The sequence below is a fragment of the Gigantopelta aegis genome, chromosome 4, assembly GCF_016097555.1.
Source record: "Gigantopelta aegis isolate Gae_Host chromosome 4, Gae_host_genome, whole genome shotgun sequence".
In the NCBI taxonomy this organism is placed as follows: domain Eukaryota; kingdom Metazoa; phylum Mollusca; class Gastropoda; order Neomphalida; family Peltospiridae; genus Gigantopelta; species Gigantopelta aegis.
Genome location: NC_054702.1, coordinates 83,235,166 through 83,256,886, shown reverse-complemented (window position 1 = coordinate 83,256,886; position 21,721 = coordinate 83,235,166). Strand labels below are relative to the sequence as shown.

The window sequence follows — 21,721 nt, the reverse complement described above, 5'->3', positions numbered from 1 at the left end:
ATTATTTATATATATCATAGTATGTGCTATTTCGTAGGGTGGGAGGTTAATATATATTATATTATATATATATATAAATATATATATATATAATAACACGTGGTTAGGTCCTACTATAGTTTATTTTAAAAGTTTCACATCAGCGTATACACTTGGGTTTTTCCTTGTAGCAGTATGCAACGTGATGTATATATATATAATTCACCCAAAACAACGAGAAAAACTCCAAACTAAAAGTATAAACAAGCAAAGGATTATCATCATAGCCTTAAAAAGTCTAAAATTTTGAAAGGACTGTCCTGGGTTTGCGGCCATTGTAAGATGGTTATTACTAACAGAGCCTTTTTGGCGACTTTTTCTTGTTTAGAATACCAGTGTCTGTATATATCGATCCAATGTATTTGTGGCTATTCACAGGGCACATTGGTTAATTTTCGTTCCAGCCAATGTAATGCACCACATTGGGCCCAATTTCACAAAACATCGTAAGCCTAGTTTTGCACGTAAACGTAAATCTACGAATAAACCACAATTCTTATTATTATAGTACAAGAAATATAGTTTGAAGTACACATATTTCATTTGCTTTTGTCCTTAAAATACTCTTATCTTCCATAATGATGTAATTTTCTGCTTGAAATAGATGTCAAACACGTGTAAATTTTGTGAAATAGGCCCAGGGTAACAAAGACGGGATGGTGCATATTATAAAAGATTACTTGCTACTAGGCTTAATCGTAAAAGACTAGCCCATGGACTGGAGGCAGGGGGTTTCCTCTAATTATATAAAATTTGTGGTCCTTCTAACCATATAGGGCCTTATCGTAATTAGGCCTAAAATGTGACGAGTAGCACTGGCGTGTGGGGGGGGGGGGGGGGGCCCAAGGTGGGCATGCCCCCCCCCCCCCACACTTTTCAGATATTTTGCTTTATAATGGTGTAAAAGTGTGTAAATATAAAAGTGTGCTCTCCACTTTTTGGCACATTCCTACGCCACTGAGTAGGGTGGACAATTGGTCCTCACCGAATACACATAATAATTTATTTAAAAAAATAATAATAAACACTATAAAATGTAATAATATGTTAAACTGAATGTATTTTGTTTATTGTGGGTATATTACCTGGTAATGATCCTGAAAGAAGATGCTTTAACAAACCTCGAACTATATTTTACTTCAACAAAATCCAATTTAAGGAGTTTGCTTATTGATGACAAATGTACATATGGGTCGTCTTGAATGAGACGGGAGAGAATAGATACATTTTGCTGTAATTATTGCCTTTTAACTACACTATTGTTGGCTTCATTGTCAACGTTATCAAACATAGTTAAGATTACTACTACTTATACAAAGATAGTTTTGGTCAAAATAATAGTCTGTACATTTTGACTGTCAATATTTAAATTGTCATAAGATTCAAATGGACAAATTGTAAATGTTTTATCACAAGCATTTAATTAATAAACCGGCCTCGGTGGCGTCGTGGTTAGGCCATCGGTTTACAGGCTGGTAGGTACTGGGTTCGGATCCCAGTCGAGGCATGGGATTTTTAATCCAGATACTGACTCCAAACCCTGATCGAGTGAGTGCTCCGCAAGGCTCAATGGGTAGGTGTAAACCACTTGCACCGACCAGTGATCCATAACTGCTTCAACAAAGGCCATGGTTTGTGCTATCCTGCCTGTGGGAAGCCCAAATAAAATATTCCTTGCTGCCTGTCGTAAAAAGAGTAGCATATGTGACGACAGCGGGTTTCCTCTAAAAAACAGTGTCAAAATGACCATGTTTGACGTCCAATAACCAATGATAAGATAAAAAATCAGTGTGCTCTAGTATTGTCGTTAAATAAAAGAAACTTTACTTTTTTTAATTAATAAGTTTGTACAAGAGACATAAGTGTGAGTATGCTTTTTTATGATCTAGGTTATGATTTTCACTGGTGTAGAAAGTGTGTGTATGTGGGGGGGGGGGGGTGTAAATGCGCCACCCACTTTGTTGTAGCAGCACTGGTTTATATATATTTATACATGTATGTATACATGTGTTTGTGTGTGATTGTACGTGCCCCCCCCCCCCCCCCACACACACACACACACATTTTTTGGCACCTTCCTACGCCCGTGATTTTTACGAGTAACAATTAAAGACACAGATCAATGGTACATATAGTCCGTGTTGTAGGCCATTACTTTTTTGGTACCAAAATTGGGGAAAATATTAATCTTTTTTGGAAGATACATATGTCTGTAGAGCTCAGATATTATGATAGCAGTGTGGATTCAGCAGCTTTCTACTAAAAATAACTCTTAAACCAATCACCCATCAGTGGTAAAACACTATGTTGGCTCAAATTTGAATTTGGTTGGAAGGTTTATAGCAAGAATTTACCGATACACTAATGTTGATTAATGAGCAAAGGACTGCTGATAGCTAACATCAAGAAGGAAGGAAATGTTTGTTTTAACGATGCACTCAACACATTTTATTTACAGTTATATGGAGTCAGACATATGGTTAAGGACCACACAGATATTGAGAGAGGAAACCCGCTGTCACCACTTCATGGGCTACTCTCTTTCGATTAACAGTAAGGGATCTTTTATATGGACCATCCCACAGACAGGATAGTACATGCCACGGCCTTTGTTACACCAGTTGTGGAGCACTGGCTGGAATGACAAATAGCCCAATGGGTCCACCGACGGGGATCGAGCACATCAAGCGAATGCTTTACCACTGGGCTACGTCCCGCCTCTAGCTAACATCAGTGACTAGTGAAGGTTGGCCAACACTGAAACCACTGACGGTTGGCCAACACTGAAACCACTGAAGGTTGGCCAACACTGAAACCACTGAAGGTTGGCCAACACTGAAACCACTGATGGTTGGCCAACACTGACACCACTGATGGTTCACCACTGGCAGGATTCCATCAGAGAATCACCTCCAGTACTTCAAAATGTCTATCGTTCTCCCGCCAGGGAAAGTCATTTCCTTACTATAGTATGTACCGTAAGTTATTTATTTCCGAGACGACTGTCTTCTAAATTGCACACAAAAATAGTGGGTTTTTCTATCATTTCCAAAATAATTACTTTTCTTCTCATATCAAATCAAACTAAAATTATTTACAAAAAACAATGTTTATGGAGCCTGGAAAGGACTATAGGCCAAGGTCAGGATCCATGTTATTTTGCTGTGGAATATTAAAACATCAGGGGCTGAATTTATGAAGCCTGTTTTTCTTAAATGCAGGTATTTATGCATTGTAACTGTATGGAAGACATAAACACACTTTATACATTCGGCTCAACATGTTTTTCCTAAACAAACATTAAATTCATGTAAAACACAAACATGAACAACATATGCAGACTTGTTTATTATGAACACACACTGCAACACACTACAATAAACCATGAAGGTGAATACAGATCATAGACCCATTTTGTCATCTATTAAAATTATAATACTGTTAATAGATTTATAACATGTTATAACTACAATGTAAAGATATTCTATAGCAATATTAACCTCCAGGTATAAAGATACTATCACAGGTCTGGGCCCAAATTAACAAAACATCGTAAACCTAGTTTTGTAGGTAAAGTTAAAATTACGACTAAACCACAATTCTTCTTATTATTATTATAGTACAAGAAATATAGTTTGAAGTACACATATTTCATTTGCTTTTGTCCTTAAAATACTCCACCTTCCGTAATGATGTAATTTTCTGCATCAAACAGATGTCAAACACATGTAAATGAATGACCAGTATAACTGCTAGTTGCAGACGTAAACTTACGATGTTTTGTGAAATAAGCCCAGATTAAGAGTATTCAATCTCAACAAGGTTATGTTCTTGTCTGGTAAAATATAATCACTGGAAGATGATAAAAACTGGAAGAAGGTAATATTAACTTGCTTTTTACTGAAGCCCAATACATTATCTTCAGAGTTATTTTAATTATTTAATTAATCATGATCATCTGACACTAGTTGTTGTAAAGCGTTATTCTTGAACATAACCCACACACATGTATTGTATGACACAATATGACTGGACTCGTAGTGTGAGTAACCTCTTGCATACAACTGTTTTTCATGAAAATACATACACATCCATTCACTCTAATATTCATTATCTACCCAACACTATCACAGAGGAAATCAACCCTGGATTTCAACATTAAGAAATTTATTTCTCAGAAACAATTTCTTGAGTGATCATGATAGATATAATTACAAAATTCCCCTCTAGTATCAGTATGTACAATATTAGTAAACAAAAACCCAACCCCAACATAATTAGGGATGTCAGTAATATTTTTTACCATCTATTTAACAAATATTATAGAATTACAAAGAATAAACATTTTTGACCAAATAAAACAAATTTCAATCTGCTTTGCACATGTTGATATGCATTTTAAAGTTGTTCCTGATTGGTTAATTATAGCAGGTAATGTATAATATTAATATTCAAGGTAAACCAATGAAACCATGTCATTCAGTATCAACCTGATCGTGTCACATTACTTTCGTAATGGACAATAATTATTCGTTGTAATTTCATTTTCACAGGTCTGTGATTTCTTTTTATAACATCAATGATAATGTGAATATATGGTATTATTGTACTGTATCAAACATTTATTTGTAAAATAATATTCCTTTCAACTATCAAATATGCACACCACTGAAATAATCAAAGCCAAACTTTAATACCCACCTGTAACTAATCCAATACACATCCCGGACACACACACTTATATCAACCTGCACCAATACACAACCGAGTCAAAATGAAAAAAATGCACATCAAAATGGACAAGGTACTAAGACTATCCTGTGTAATAATTTCCAGCTATAATTCACAAATAAGTAAATGAGGTATATTGTATATATCAGATTTTTGTATCATTCGATTACAATAGCAGGCCCGTAGGAACCGGGGTGTGTGTGTGTGGTGGTGGGGGGGGGGAGAGCATGCCCCCCCCCCCCCCCACTTGTAAGGCTTTTTAATTTATACATTAATGTTTGCCATTGTAACAAAAATCTGATATAGAGTTTGTACCCGATCGATCAGTGCACCCCCCATCCCCTCCCAAAGTCATTCCTACGGGCCTGCAATAGGACTAGTTAATAATAAAGAACCCAAGATACAGGGTTTCTACCACATTTCATATAAAATTCATAAATCTATATTTACAAAGAAATGCTCCATTTGTACAAGTGACACATATTTTTTAAATAACAGCATTGAAAAAACCGAACCTTCCATTTTATTAATGTACTATGTATTATATACTATGTATTTGTGAAATTAATCTGGCATAGGCTACCATATATAATACTATAGCCTACATAGTTTAGTTTGAAAGTTTAAAAGTAAGTAGGCTTTAGGTACATTACCTGCCATTTTGACTAGCTAACAACAATCTTTTATTCACATATGACTGAATTAACAAAGAATCAGTGTAGGACAGTATGAATCAGTATAGTTGAAAAACATCTGAGAGAACTAATTTGTGTTTTGAAAAGCAGTTTTTACTAAAATAATCTGATGGCTTTAAATCTATAGATAATTAAAAACAACAAAACAACACTGTTGGAAAGCAGAGATCCAAAAGAAGATCCTTTACAAACTGAAAATATATTTAACGTAATTTTTCAGTTGTTTTCGCCGTTTTTCCAAAAGATTTATTACAAATTGAAAATATTTTATCTTTTCTTTTTCTTTTTAATTGGTTGAATTCACTATCAAAAAATGTGCCAATGAAGTGCTAATGTCTACAATATCACCTAATAATAAAACAAGTGTTTCAAGTCCTGTCACTACAGTACAAAAAACAAAAACCCCTTCAATGTGGCACTTAATAATTCAAATAGTGGAGCTGCACCACCAGATGTCGCAATTATTTGAACACCAAGAAAGTGAGACAGTGAAATAAAAATTTTAATTATGACAAAGTATACCTCACTCTGTGATTATAAATTTTTTTTGTTATGTGTTGTGGACTCAAAATTAGTATCCTGACTAATGTCATGAAGTCTAGGTCCAAACTAAATTTGAATCTTTAGATCTGACTGTTAATGCATAAAACAGCGGTCCCAGAAGAGATGACAGTGTGGAGGAAACACACAATCTAACTGTTAGCACTTCACAGTTTACAACAAACATCTAGGACATTTTCTCATGTTGTTCCAGCGGGTAATGTTCTTTGTACTGCTGGACATGTTTCTTCATTTCTTTAAGCTGCTCCTGTAGATGGGGCGGCACTTTGTCATACACATCGGTGAACAGGTATTCAGGGTTTGGCTTTTTACGAGGTTCTGCTGCCGCAAATGCCTTCATGACCTGAAGTGAAAATAATACTACATGTATAAAGATGAAATATGCGTTATTCATTACTTAATGGTCCCTAAAGCGGTTTGTTCTCATTATGCGATTAGTCACACTGACTTGTGGCATGCGATTTATCATGAGAAATAGGACATACGACTCTCAACACGACTTGTCGTATAACACTAATGTCGTTCCGATTTATGTGTTCTCACAGTATGATTTGATTGTACGTGGCAAGTCAGTGTGACTAATTGCATAATGAGAACGCCGCTTGAGCAAATGTTCCGTACAATGTTTACTACTTCAGTGTTGCACTATAAGCCCTAATACATGTATGTCATCCACAACTGAGCACTTTTGAAAATATAAGAACTTGATGCTGTCATAAATACAAACCAATAATTCAATAAATGAAACAAGATCTATGCATTTCAAAACAAAAACAGCAAGTACAGGAAAAAGAGCATTATTTTGTTTTAAAGGGGGCGGAATGTTGCCCATGGTAAAGCACTCGTCTGATGCACGGTTGGTCTAGCACTGATCCCCATAGTATATGCTTTCCTGTCTGTGGTATGTTGCATATAAAAGATCGCTTGGTACTAATGGAAAAATGTAGCAGGTTTCCTCTCAAAGACTATATGTCAGAATAGCCAAATGTTTGACATCCAATAGCTGATGATTAATAAATCAATGTGCTCTAGTGATGTCGTTAAACAAACCAAACGTTAACTTTTTTTTTTTTTTAAATATGCAGTAATAGTTTACAAGTCCTTTTGCTTACCATTTTCCTTGATTCCACTTTCCACTCTTTTTCCATCTCGTCATCCCAGTATCCCTGGTTCTCCATATAGTGACGAAGACGTGTTATAGGGTTATCCTGTTTGTCCCAGTAACTGACTTCATCCACTGACCGATACACTGAACTGTCATCGGATGTACTATGATGCCCAATTCTAACATGGATTTTTAAAAATAAGAACATTTCACCAATGTACCCTAGCAAGTGCTATATTTATCATTTACTAATTGCTACCAGGGAATATGTGTATCTTACAAAATAATTTTAAGAAGCTAACATATATATGTCAACATTATAGGTCTTTATATCATTACATTTTAAAACATGGACTAATAAACTGAACAAGTAAACAGGTGCGAGTGCAAAAATTTATGCACGGAGCAGTCTAGACTGTGGAGATTGAAGTTTATAGATAATAGGGGGGCTGAGTCATTCTCCCTGGAAAATATATCGAAAACAATCAGGAGGCTGCCAAAATGTTAGGCATAAATTGTGATGGAAACGATAAATTGTTTAAATTCAAATAAATATTAAAAACCTCAGGCTCACCTGTATGTCATTGCTTCTATAAGAACCGGTCTGTTCTGAGAAACACAAATATCTCTTGCATGCTTAGTAGCATTGTGAACAGCGAATACGTCATTGCCGTCAACTCGAACAGTGATCATTCCATACCCAGGGCCTCTTGCAGCTGAAACAATGGGTAAACAAAAACATTATATAGTTTTATTGACAATCAAAGTAGGGCTCATTTTGATACAATATGGCTACAACATTTTCTGTTTGACTAATAAAATTTTCCTTAAATCAACCACATTTTAATAGTTTTTAAGAAAATGCTCTACATATCTGAAAACTCGCTAATCAAAAATTTGTTCCAGTGTGAGACCTGTGACAAAGGATACACCTTTTCCAAAAGAATATACCAGGAGCCAATTTTACTAAACATCGTAAATTTAAGTCTGCAACTAGCAATTATACCAGCCAAACATTTACACGTGTTTGTCATCTATTTGACGCCGAAAATTACATTATTATTGAAGATGAAACATTTTAAGGACTAAAGAAAGTGAAATAGGTACCCTTCAAACTATATTAGTGGTACTGTTAGAAGTAATAAGAATTGTAGATTAGTCGTAGATTTAAATTTATGTGCAAAACTAAGCTTACAATGTTTTGTGAAATTGGGTTTAGGGCTATAGGAATAATATCTGGAGTGAGCGGCATAATTTCTAATTGGGAGTAGAGCATGGTCTCCAGTGAGAGGGAACAAGCCAGATCATTATCTTTATTTATATGAAGTAGGACCCCTCCCCCACCCATTCCTATGGGCCTGTATACTGAAAATAATTGGAAGCAATAATTAGTAGAAGTCAAATTTCAGATTGTTAACAAAGTCTGTCCGTTACATATTACAAGTAAATAAAAAAAGGTACCTAACTGAACTATAGATAATAATGTGGGGAACAATTAGTTCTCTCCGTTGCTTATTTTTATATTTACAAAAGCAAAAGCAATAAAGTAATGCACCAATTCATGCATTAAAAAAAAAAAATTCAAAGAAAGAATTGTTTAAACTCACCAATACCATCACCTTTATACTGATCTTTAGTTGGAGTAGAAATAGCATATCCATTATTTCGACTGAAAACAGACAAAAGAAACATGATAATATTAAATAATAATCCTAAATCCATTGCTTTTACAGATACTATTTTTAATGAATTGTAAACATATGACATAAGTAAAAATTCCAAATATTAATTACTATTAGTGTGCAAGTATTTCTTTTAAAATGTAACATTCTTAAATATTTTTTGTAATAACGATTCCCAATGGTTAGATGAAAAGAACCCCAGTGAAGATTAACTATCACCCGTTACCAGTTCAACGTACCAGAAGAAAATAATGGGACAGTCGAGAACAGCTGCAAAATTAAACGCAGCATGCGCATCTCCCTCAGAAGCAGCACCTTCTCCAAAATAACACACAACACAGAGTCCTTTTTTCTGTACCTTAAATGCATATGCTGCACCAGCAGCTGAAAACAAAAAGAGAAGAAAAATATCAAATTAAAAGCTCTCTGCACTCATTTTAAAAAACACCAAAATGGGCTTTTATATAAAGGTTTATGGGGTGGGATGTAGCCCAGTGGTAAAGTTTTTGCCAAATGTATGGCCATTGTAGGATTGATCACCACCAGAGGGCCCACTGGGCTATTTCTTGTTCAAGCCAGTGCATCACGACTAGTATATCAAAGGCCGTGATATGTGCTATGCTGTCTGTGGGATGGTGGATAAAAAAGATCCCTTGCTACTAATGGAAAAATGTAGCAGGCTTCCTCTCTAAGACTATGTCAACAATTACCAAATGTTTGATCTATTAATAAATCAATGTGCTCTAGTGGCGTCGTTAAACAATTTTTTTTTTATATAAAGGTTTAAATATAGTTGCCATTTCAAATTCACTCTGTTTTACTCTTTTTTGAGAATATGAAAATAGAATGTGATAATGTCTGACATTCATACAAATATGAAACAACAACTGCTTTACACACTGTATGAACGACATAGCCTGCAAGCGTGAAGATGTTCATACATGTGCAAAATATAGTGTACCAATTGCCATACAGATTCTATAACTGTTGCAGAATTTTACATCTGGTTTACAATAAATGTAACTATTGCTAGTATGTGAACCTGATAAGATAAGATAAGATATTTATTCTGTACTTCAGGTGGCCATTGCCTATTGTACATTTGCAATATGCTTATATATATGTATATGTATATGTGTATGTATATATATATATATATATATATATATATATATATATATATGTGTGTGTGTGTGTGTGTATATATGTATATATGTGTGTGTGTGTATATATATATATATATATATATATATATATATATTTATCATATAATATCTTACATTTTCAGTGCAATCAAAGTATGTGATATTTTTCAGATCAGATTGAGAATTTGATAACTTTGCAAATTAGATGTAAATTAGTCCAGGTCTCAGCACTAGGTTTATTGACATTTAAGCAAACGTACTTGGGTGACACTCCATGATTGACGTATGCATTCATAGTCATCAAATAAAAACATTTCAATGGCAATTTGACACTGAAAGCTGTCCAGCGTTCAGAAAACAAAAAAACGTTAGGCATAACTTTATTTTGATGTAAGGACATCCAGAATGACGTCATTAGAGTTTGACGTCATTTCCATTCAAAAATACACCGCGCCACATATTCTTACGTCATTTGAATATCTAGTAATGGCGGACTGGAATTAAAGTTGCGTGTACAGTTTACAAAAGTACGTTGTATTAAGCTTGAGCTTATATGATATAAATATATATATATATACTCTTCAAAAAAAGAAATGCAAAAGGGTACAAATGGGTTATAACTCCGATTTTATGTTTCCTACCGGTTCATGCTTTGTGAATATAAGGTCATTGCATGTCCCAAACACATTCCCACGGTTACATTTGATAAAACGCAGCTACTGTACAATAAAGTTCCAAAATGTGAATATTCGCAAAAACGCAGCCACGTGCAAACCATGTCACCACTGCACGTGCGTTGTCTGCACGTGCAACATGAACACCGACAGTATAAAAGTGCAGGGTGTTCGCTTGCCTGGCCTCTGTATCTGGCCGACAGTTGACAATCCAGGACATGCCACGTCTCAGTGAACCGCAGAGAAACAATGCCATCGGCCGACTAGACGCAGGCGAATCCAGAACGGCCGTTGCCAGGGCATTCCATGTGTCCCCAAGCACCATCTCCAGACTGTGGGACCGTTACCAGCAACATGGATCAACACGTGACCTCCCTAGATCCGGTCGACCACGGGTCACTACCCCCGGGCAGGACCGCTACATCCGGGTACGCCACCTTCGGGAACGATTGACTACTGCCACCTCCACAGCCGCAGCAATACCAGGTTTGCGCAGGATATCCGACCAGACCGTACGGAACCGCCTATGTGAGGTAGGAATTCGTGCCAGACGTCCAGTTCGAGGTGTCATCTTAACACCACAACACCGTCGACTCCGACTGCAGTGGTGCCAGATTCATCGACAATGGCCTCAACTGCGATGGAGACAGGTGTGGTTCAGTGACGAGTCCCGATTTCTGCTCCGACGTCATGATGGAAGATGTCGCATGTATAGGAGTCGTGGTGAACGTTATGCGGCAAACTGCGTGCAGGAAGTGGACAGATTCGGCGGGGGTAGTGTCATGGTGTGGGCAGCCATCTCACACACTGGCAGAACTGACCTGGTCCACGTGCAGGGCAACCTGAATGCACAGGGCTACATTGACCAGATCCTCTGGCCACACATCGTTCCAGTTATGGCCAACGCCAACGCAGTGTTCCAACATGACAACGCCAGGCCTCACACAGCACGTCTCACAACGGCTTTCCTACAGAACAACAACATTAATGTCCTTCCTTGGCCATCGATATCACCGGATTTGAACCCAATTGAGCATCTATGGGACGAGTTGGACCGACGTCTCCGACAGCGACAACCACAGCCCCAGACCCTGCCCGAGCTGGCAGCAGCCTTGCAGGCCGAGTGGGCCACCATCCCCCGGGACGTCATCCGTACTCTGGTTGCTTCAATGGGCAGGCGGTGCCAGGCAGTTGTCAACACACGCGGAGGCCACACCCGGTATTGACTCCAGATGACCTTGACCTTGGTGGTGTGTCCTATCACTTACTCACAATGGACTAGAGTGAATTGTGAACAATCCTGCAACATTTGGTAATTATCGGACTCACCATTCAATAATTAAATCAATTCTCCAAATGTTACGACAATGTGATTTTGCGTTTCTTCTTTTGAAGAGTATATATATATATATATATAAATATATATAAATATATATATATATATATCACTATACATGTTGCGTCACATATGGTAATAAATAATATTTAAACATACAAATAGTTATGCACATATATAAATACTGTATATATAGTATATACATTTCACTAGTTTTTAACATGAATACTCAGGATAATAACCACAAGCATGTAAAACGATGTCATGTATGATATTTGGATGCATATAACTGTACATCTTACTCATTGCAGTGTAAACAAGATATATTGTGCTGTCAGCTATAATATTAAAGTGCTGTTCCAGATGTATTATGTATTGAGCTATATCAATCAACATATTATTTAATATTAGAAAATTAAAAACAAAATTAATTATATACCAGTATATTTTCCATTTAAAAATATTCCCCTGATAAACAGAACCAGCTGAATTCGTTTCGTTTCAGCGCCATTGTTAATTGCTTCTCGTGTGCTTATTATGGTTAAACGGTGTGTTGTTGGCGGCTGTAGCAATACAAAAGCCGATAAATTTAGTCTTCACGCATTTCCTAGTAATGTTGCTGTAAGAAAATTGTGTGTGAATTTGATTAAAACAACATGGAAAGACTGGACAGGAAGAAAATGCCGGAGACCATTGCGACAGCAGACACTTTAGTTTCAATTCATCCAAACTGGCTTGTCGGTTTAAGCGAGATATGGGAATACCCATATGTTATAGCTTTTCAAAAAGATGCCATACCAACAATGTTTCTGCAACACAAAATAAATGACAACAAGCCGACGCCATCCACATCGAAACGACCTTGGAGTGCATATCGTCAACATCCCAAACTGCACGGTTCGTGCAATCAACCAGATCCGATTTGTTGTTGTTTGCATCTCGTTCATTTGTGAGGTTTTTCTTTACCGTTTGAGAACATTTTCATTAACAATAAAGTTCAGACAAGTAAGTATCTATAGCCTAGTCCGTTCCATCCTACAAAAAAGTTTTTTGTAAATAAGAAAAAAATAGCTATTTTTGTATGCAACTTAGAAAACAATCGGCTCAGAATTAAATAACTTGTAAATTCCATAGTATGAAAAAAGGCGTTCCCTGTGAGACAGACTATAAATACATTAAATAAATTTTACTATACCTTCCCACAGACAACACCTTTTTTTATACTATGGAATGTACTATAAGTTATTTATTTCTGAGCTGACTGTTTTCACAACTGCACACAAAAATAGTATTGTTTTGTTATTTCCAAAACACTTTTACTGGGTTTTTTTTTTTTTTTTTTTACGTCAAACCAAACTGAAATTATTCACAAAAAAAACATCTTTATGGAGGGATGGAACAAACTAAAAGTTGTTTTTGTTTATTTCTTAAAATTACCGATATCAGGTATTAGAACATACAGTGTAGCAAAATAATTCACACGCAAAGCTAAAGAATAAAACAAGAATAAAAGTTGTAAATTAGTGGTAAGCCGTCTTCACAACCATTTTCATTGTCATCTGTCATGCCGGTGGTTCGTCAGAAGATGATCCAGGTTCAAACTGATAAGGCATTATTTGTTGTGTTGCACAAATATTAGTCCAGTCGTCATTACTACACTATTCATCATCGAAAGAAGAATCGCATGATAATTGAGCTTGGCAGTCACTGTCGGTCCCACTTTCACTTGAAGTCATCTTGTGGTAGGTTTCTGTGAAGCGAGTTCCCTTCATGACGTCATGGCTATTTACAGGCAAATGTTTTTACCGAGAATTTTACTCGGTTGTTTCCGGCAGTGTTCTACGGGAGTAATGTTTTAATACTTTTAAGGGGCATTTTCGTAATTATTGATTTACATACCGGTGTAAAATATTATTGCAATGAATTAAGAAGGCATTTAATTGTGGAATTTGAAATTTTAGTGTATGGTCTGGAAAAGCACTTTAATAATAATTAGTTTCCTTTTACACAAATATTATATTGTATAAAAAAATTTCATGTAAACTGTTAAGCTGCAACATTCGAATGATAATGCATAATTCTACCTACCTACCTACCTGTATTCTTGTAGTTCATACAATTACTTTTCAACATCAATTGGTAGCTTTATAACTTTAACATACCCATATATACTTACATATGAAATGATTATAATTGATTAATAATCAATATGTGATCTCTGATTATTCATGTGCAAACCAGTAGTGATAATCAGCATTACTAATTTAGTATGATTACTAAGACATACCCTGTGGCATCTGAGTTGCAAGTGGAGAAGATATTGTTACAAAGTTCAGTTTTTTAGAACCATAATGAACTGGCATCTGTCGTCCTTTTCCAAAATCAAGATGGTTACCATAGCATTGATTCATAAACTGATCTAAAGTAAAACCACGCCACATCAGCACTCCTGAAATACATAAAATTAAATTAACAATTTAAGTAAAAATTACATAATGTCAGCACTAGATACATTAAATCAACATGTATTGACTCATTTACTAGAAAACTGCAAGAATATTCATAAATGACTAGTGATTAAAACAACAAAAGGTCCACCTGGGCTAATCTCACCTAGCGAAACATCAATAGATCTATGAAATCAGTGTTTGAATTATACTATGGCAACAACAGCAAGTCTTAGTGCCGTGGTTGCCTTCCTTACTTACCATTTTGTTCCCCAAAATGGATCTTGCTGTTAGCAAGAAAAATGTGGTCCCCTACCTGGTTTGCTACCTTCCTATACGTTCCATGTTGTATATGTAAGAAATAATAAACTTAGCATTGGTGATATGGTAAAAGACATCCATATCCAACAAACTGCATAGGCTAAGTCCAAGGTATCTGGGTGAAATGAGTTTTGTCAAAACATTTGATAGAAAGATAAGTTGCCTTTGTGCCCCTGTTTTGAAGGAAAAGTTTGTTGCTATTTTCTGTTGTTAAACTGAAAGCAACACTTGCCATGATTCCCCGAAAATTAAAGGATGACCCTTGTTAATTTAACCTTAAGGTGACTGAGTAAGTACATTTAGTACCTAATGTCTCTATGAGTGAAACCAAATGTATCATCTTTGAAGTAGTTTTTTCTCAAACTATAATCCATTGCAATATGAACAGTACTCTCAAATTGTAAAATATTTCACATATTTTAAAAAACTACAATTTAATGGCTCAAATCAGCTGGTTTTTCATTCTATTCTATGTTTACAAGTCACTTACCAGCTTCTCTGTACTGTCCAAATATCAGATCTCTTGGGTCCAGTGCTGAGGCTGAGCCAATATGTGTTCCTTCCTCACCATAGTTGGTCATGTAAAATGAAATTCTTCCCTGCCTCTGAGATTCATACAGCACACGGTCCATAGTATTTAACAGAGTCATATCTTTGTACATTTTCAACACTGTGTCCTTGGTAAGCTGGAGCAAATAAAAAGACCAAACATGAATATACGGACTAAGAATGATTGCAGTATTATTGAAGATATGTCATTAGCGAAAAGGACAAAACTGGCTAAGACCAGTGATCAGATCAAAGTAGAATTTGTTTTACAAACAATGGAGGGACCAGCCGATTATGTACATACTTCAATAATTTACTTTAGTCTTTAAGAATAGTAATCAGTCCCAGAATGGGGGGAAAAGGGCATTTTTCCAGACCCTGTCTGTATATATTGTTATTTTACAGTTAAAGTCCTCTAAACTAGACCTTTAGTAACTGGAATATTCCCTCAAAACCGGACATTTTAAAATATAAGTACAGAACAGAACCTCTCTAAACTGGGTACCCCTTAAAACCAGACTTTTCATTTGGTCCCATGGATGTCTGCTTTAGAACGTTTCACTGTACAATGATACATAGGTACAGACCCTATATATGACATCGTATTAAACATGCTTTTAAGTCTAAAAGCTTAAATGAATTGAACAGTCAAAAAAAAAGAATGAAAATATTACTTGTGGATCTTGATCACTCTCGATTATCTTCCCATTTCTGTTCATGACTCTGTATACAGGGATGCCCTGCAATATCTCTGGATGAAGAAATTCCAGTTTGTGAACATATTGAGATCTTGATCCTGGGAACTCAGGTTTATCTTCAAAGCTTGTTGAACTAACTTTATGAGTTGATGAATATGAAACCTAAAAATACAAAAAACAAATTCAGTATCTTAAAGGGACACGCCCTAGTTGTTAACCATTACGCCGTTGTTTTTCGCTATTAAACCCATTTTCTCACAAATAAAATTGCACTTTACTTACCGTTTATTATTTAGAATATACATTTCCATTCACCTGAAGTGTTTTTTAGTAATCCTGGTGTTTGTAATACCACAAAATGCATTTTTCTTATTTCATAAAATGCCACGGGCCTCCGAGAAAAAAACGTTGAGCAGACAAGGTCTAATCTATTTTTAGAGGGGATATTCCCATTTCAATGTCACAGACTTTGGTATACCAAGTGACCGTTATAATTTTGGTTCGGTTTCTTTTCTTGTGCACGGTTCGCGCAATCAACATCCGATTTGTTGTCGTTTGCTTGTTGTTTATTTGTGAGATTTTTCTTCACAGTTCGTGAACATTTTCAGTAACAATAAAGTTCAGACAAGTAAGTATCTCAATACAAAACGTTACAAACCCTTAAAACCAATAATTTTGCTAAGTCTTACGATATCTGGAGAGGGGATACAACCAGGACAGAACAGTTGGAACATGTCCAGGAGAGGTGAAAGGAACGCACCCCAAGTCTGTGCGCACTCTGTGAAATTTGTCGTGACGTAGGCATTGTTGTGCTTCGAGCGACATCTACCGGTGACATCAGAATACTAACTTTCAAAATTATTTCAAGCAATTGGGACATGGGGATTCCCTTGGTATTTATCGATATAAAACCTGCTTTTTCACTCCATTTGATAAAAACGTGATCTAAGTGTGTTACAGGTTTGTAGATTAACCAAATTATAATTTATTTTCGCTGGATGGAACTAGGGTGTGCGGCTTTAACAATAATTGGTCAAAACGGCCCTAAAAAAGTCAAAACGGCCAAAGTGAAAAAGTCAAAACGGCCCTTAAAAGTCAAAACGGCCAAAGTGAAAAAGTCATAACAGCCCTTGAAAAATGTCAAGACGGCCTTAGTTATAATACTTTAACAATGTATTTCATCTACACAAGTGTCAAGAAAGATAACTGTGCAAAGACAGTTTTTATAGTACGGTCTCACTACACGGATATTATCTGCGTCTTATTTATCATTTTATGTTTGAATAAACAAAGAGTTTAAAATCTACATATGTGGTTAGTGTACTAGTACATCTGTGTTAATATGTAAATTTTAAGTACAGGTAAGTTTTGGAGAAACATGAATAGTTATTATTATAACCATTCCAAACACATCTCCCAAGCCATTATACAAGAGATTGCACCAAGCAAACCCCAACCCTACCTCAAAGCCCATTGAGCTTATAATGAACTTATAATGAGCTGTTGTGTGTGTATATTATTTTCATTATTATTTAAGAATTGAATGTTATATTTCTGACGTTCATGCGATGATAAACACCAAAACAGTTTTACACACTGCCATTCATACATAAATGTGTAGGCTAAAACGTTTTTGGTGTTTATTATCGCATGAACGTCAAAAATATAACGTTCATTTGTTATAATTCTTTTCAAATACAAGGTCTATTGGTGGTCTTAATTATATTAGTAAATTGGGGGACAGGCCCGTTGTGGCCCCCGGGTGAGCAGCGCCACTAGGAACTCGTTCAGACGATACACACTCGCCCGGAAAACATAGATGGTCCACTAACCCTCCACCCCTTTCTGTGATTGAATTCAGTGTTGTTAAATAAAATTTTAATTGGTGGTTTTAATTACAATAGTATATTGCATTGTGTAGGCTAATAAATTGTTACCAGTGATTCAATTGTTTTGGTTGTTTTTATATATATGTTTATATAGGCTATATTGATTACTAATTATTACTAATGGGAATTAATTTAATGTGATAGTACCTATTGGCCGTTCTGACCATTTCTTTTGGCCGTTTTGACTTTTTCTTTGGCTGTTTTGACCATTTTCTTTGCCGTTTTAACTTTTTTCTTTGGCCGTTTTGACTTTTTTCTTTGGCCGTTTTGACTTGCATGTTCAGGGCCATTTCATCATGGGGCCGTTTTGACTGCATACCGGTTACCTGGGATGCTTAGGTTGTATGATCAACTTTTAATGGGCTTTTTGGCAGGACTTTCCTTTGGCACTGTCACGTATAAAGAACATTATAAATACTTACCATAAATAGGGTTAGGGTTAGTCTTTCCGTCAGTCTCTTGGTAGCTTTGGTGGTGCTCATTCTGTGACTGCTGGAAGTGACTGATCACCTTTACCTTCTGGTGGGTTCCATATCTGTGAAGATCAGGTATGACTAATGTGTTAGCTGACACACAATTCACATGGTCAGCTCCTTAAACCATGGCATAGATGTTGCATCCAGAGGCTTTTTGGTTGATCTACCCATAAATACCATGGGAATCCCCATGTCCCAATTGCTTGAAATAATTTTGAAAGTTTGTATTCTGATGTCACCGGTAGATGTCGCTCGAAGCACAACAATGCCTACGTCACGACAAATTAGGACTTAGCAACATTATTGGTTTTAAGGGTTTGTAACGTTTTGTATTGAGTTACTTACTTGTCTGAACTTTATTGTTACAGGAAAATGTTCACGAACTGTGAAGAAAAATCTCACAAATGAACAACAACAAATCGGATGTTGATTGCGCGAACCGTGCACGAGAAAACAAACCGAACCAAAATGATAACGGTCACGTGGTATACCAACGTCTGTGACACTGAAATGGAAATATCCTGTCTAAAAATAGATTAGACCTTGTCTGCTCAACGTTTTTTTCTCAAATGTGCGTCCGTTTTTCAGAAATACGAAAAATGCATTTTGTGGTATTACAAACACCAGGATTACCAAAAAACACTTCAGGTGAATGGAAATGTATATTCTAAATAATAAACGGTAAGTAAAGTGCAATTTTAATTGTGAAAAAATGGGTTTAATAGCGAAAAACAACGCCGTAATGGTTAACAACTAGCCATAACTAGGGTGTGTCCCTTTAAGGCCGTTTAGTACTGGGGCTGTTATGACTACGATCCAGGTAACCGCCCCCATCCACCACTCCAATGACAAACATACTCAGTTGTCAAACTGATACAATTTTGTGACAATACTAATTCTCGGAACCGAACATACGGGTACTTTGACCCCTGGCCGCCATTGTTTATCACGTGACACGGTGAAGCTTCTCCTTAGTTACGTATGGTTTGATAGTGAAATGAGGCAACTTTGGTCGATCATTTAGAACAGTTAACGGTCACGATGCCTAACACATGTTGTGCAGTTGGCTGCATAAACCATAACATGATGCTAAAAAAAATATCGTTTTACAAATTTCCAAAAGAAGAGACTAGGCGCCGCTTGTGGGTAGGGTCATTAAAACGACAAACCTGATGGAATTCCATGGCTTCCCTCACAGAATGTGACTACGTTGACTTTAATGTTGTTGCTTGTTGAAACCAACAGAGATTAATTTAGCAAACAAAATGGTTAAAGCATGTGCAGTGATAAAAATCCCACATTATACTGTAAATAAAATACACAATTCCATCGTCTTCCATGAAAACCCCCCCAACAAAAGGACGCATCCAATTCTTGAATAAAGAGTATATTCCTTTATCATTAAATTTGTGTGGTCTTTATTTTTCATTTAATCTTAGTTGCTTGGATATTATCTATACTTGTATTTATTTTGCCATACCACATCTTATTTATTTATTTTTTAATTTTAAAATAAAAGTTTATACTGCTAAATTACACACATATAATAATTATAATATAGGCCTAAATTCTTGTTTAAACTTTTACTTTAAAAAAAAAAAAAAAATTAATTCAAATGTGTCTGTAGCAGGCCTGCAGTAAGAAAATATAGGTCGTCCCCCCCCCCCCCCCCAATCTGTTTAGTATTTACTTTGGTGCAGAGGGTAAATAATGTGTGTGCCTTTGTTTCAGTATAAGTGTATATATATATATATATATATATATATATATATACACACACACATACATACATATATATATATATACACACACACACACACACACACATATTAGTGATTTCCCTAGAAATTTGTCAAGGCATTGTAGACCAAACACTTTTGGGGCATTTTCACCATTTTCGGGGCACTTTTTTCATTAAAAATACACAAAAATTAATTGAAATACACATTAATGTAATTTATGTGCTTGCTTTAATAAATGAATGGCAAAAGATGTAAAAGGCACATTTTATTAATTAATAATACCTTTTTGGGTGTTTTATAAAGGCAATTTTAGAATTAATTAGTGAAAAAGGCTTATTTAATCTCAGGGAAGCATGGTGCTGATTAAGGCAAGATGGTGCTAGACTATTGAGGCATGGTGCTGCACCGTGCTAAAACAAGCTAGGGAAAACACTACACATACATATACATAAATCTAAATACATAAAAATCTATTCTATTGTGGATCAATGTAATTTGGTGGTTGTGGTACATTTGTAAATTTTACTTGTTCAAGTTAGAGGACTTACCTTTTTACTTATATATGTAGTTTCATGGTATTCTACAGTTCAGTGTGTGTGTTTGTGTGTGTGTGTGTGTGTAATCTGCTTTAGAAATTACCTGCAATAAAATGAATGGTCAACTGCCATATCTGATATTTGTTTTCCATTTTGAAAATACTGTTTGACATGAAGAATATAGCATTTAACCATCTCATTTCATTCATATATTTTCCTTGAATATGCTATATAAGTGCATCTACAGGAGGTAATTTAACCCGGGTTAAAAGCAACTTAGGTTAAATATGTGTAGTCTAGTAGAAGGCATACCGATATAGATCAGTTTATTAACAACCATATTTGCCTCCTTTCTCCAACTGTATACTATTAAAAATTAGTTTTGTAGATATTACTTAAATTGAACTGCAATAACAATTACAATACAGCACAAGACTGAACAAGAAAATATCTGCAATATCCATTGGGACTAGATATAAAACAACACCAATATTATACATATATATATTAACCATTATTTACTCAGGTAAGTTTTTGTGTTTTATTTCTAAATATACCAGAATAAACCCTATTATTAAAACATTTGCAGGTTTGTTCGACGAGGTAACACTTATGTTTTATTAGGTTGTAGACCTCGAAGTACCCGTATGTTCGGTTCCGAGAATATGGCAACCCAAGCTGTTATAATACTCATAAGACGTATTGCAACTGTGTGTTAGCTACAGAAAATAAATGACAATATGTAAGGCATGTAAAAAGTTAATATGATAACTTTATTCTATGTAAACCAGTAATCACTAAGGCTTTGCTTCACCCCCAAAGACCCGGATGATCGGTAACTAGGCCGTGTGACGTCACGCCGGTTCCGAGAATAGTCAATAGGATAGCATTTGCATTTCATTATTGAAATTAAGATCCCGACATATCTTGTCAGCGAATAAAAAAGACGTGTATATATTTAAACATATCATACTTCTGAATTGTGAATATAACGGTACAGAAGACTTTGATGTCTCTTGTGTAAATTTCTTGTCCTGAAAAGGAACGCAAGAGGCCGAATCAGCGACATTTTCTTCTGTGGGTGAGTAAAACGTC

At 35.7% G+C, this 21,721-nt stretch overlaps 1 protein-coding gene across 2 annotated transcripts; it reads right to left on the bottom strand.

Annotated features, from left to right (window-relative positions):
- Positions 1-3,702: 3,702 nt before the first annotated feature.
- On the bottom strand, positions 3,703-21,706 carry LOC121371238 (2-oxoisovalerate dehydrogenase subunit alpha, mitochondrial-like). 2 transcript variants are annotated; one of them, XM_041496975.1, is made up of 9 exons: positions 21,600-21,706; positions 15,960-16,145; positions 15,227-15,422; positions 14,256-14,417; positions 9,053-9,197; positions 8,739-8,800; positions 7,706-7,847; positions 7,139-7,310; positions 3,703-6,369 (listed from the first exon to the last, which is right to left on the bottom strand). In XM_041496975.1, exons 1-9 carry the CDS (start codon positions 21,693-21,695, stop codon positions 6,193-6,195), a joined length of 1,338 nt encoding a protein of 445 aa, XP_041352909.1. In that variant the 5' UTR covers positions 21,696-21,706; the 3' UTR covers positions 3,703-6,192. The 2 variants fall into 2 exon arrangements, with proteins under 2 accessions (XP_041352909.1, XP_041352910.1); XM_041496976.1 differs by lacking the exon at positions 21,600-21,706 and adding an exon at positions 18,295-18,420.
- Between the last annotated feature and the right edge of the window lie 15 nt (positions 21,707-21,721).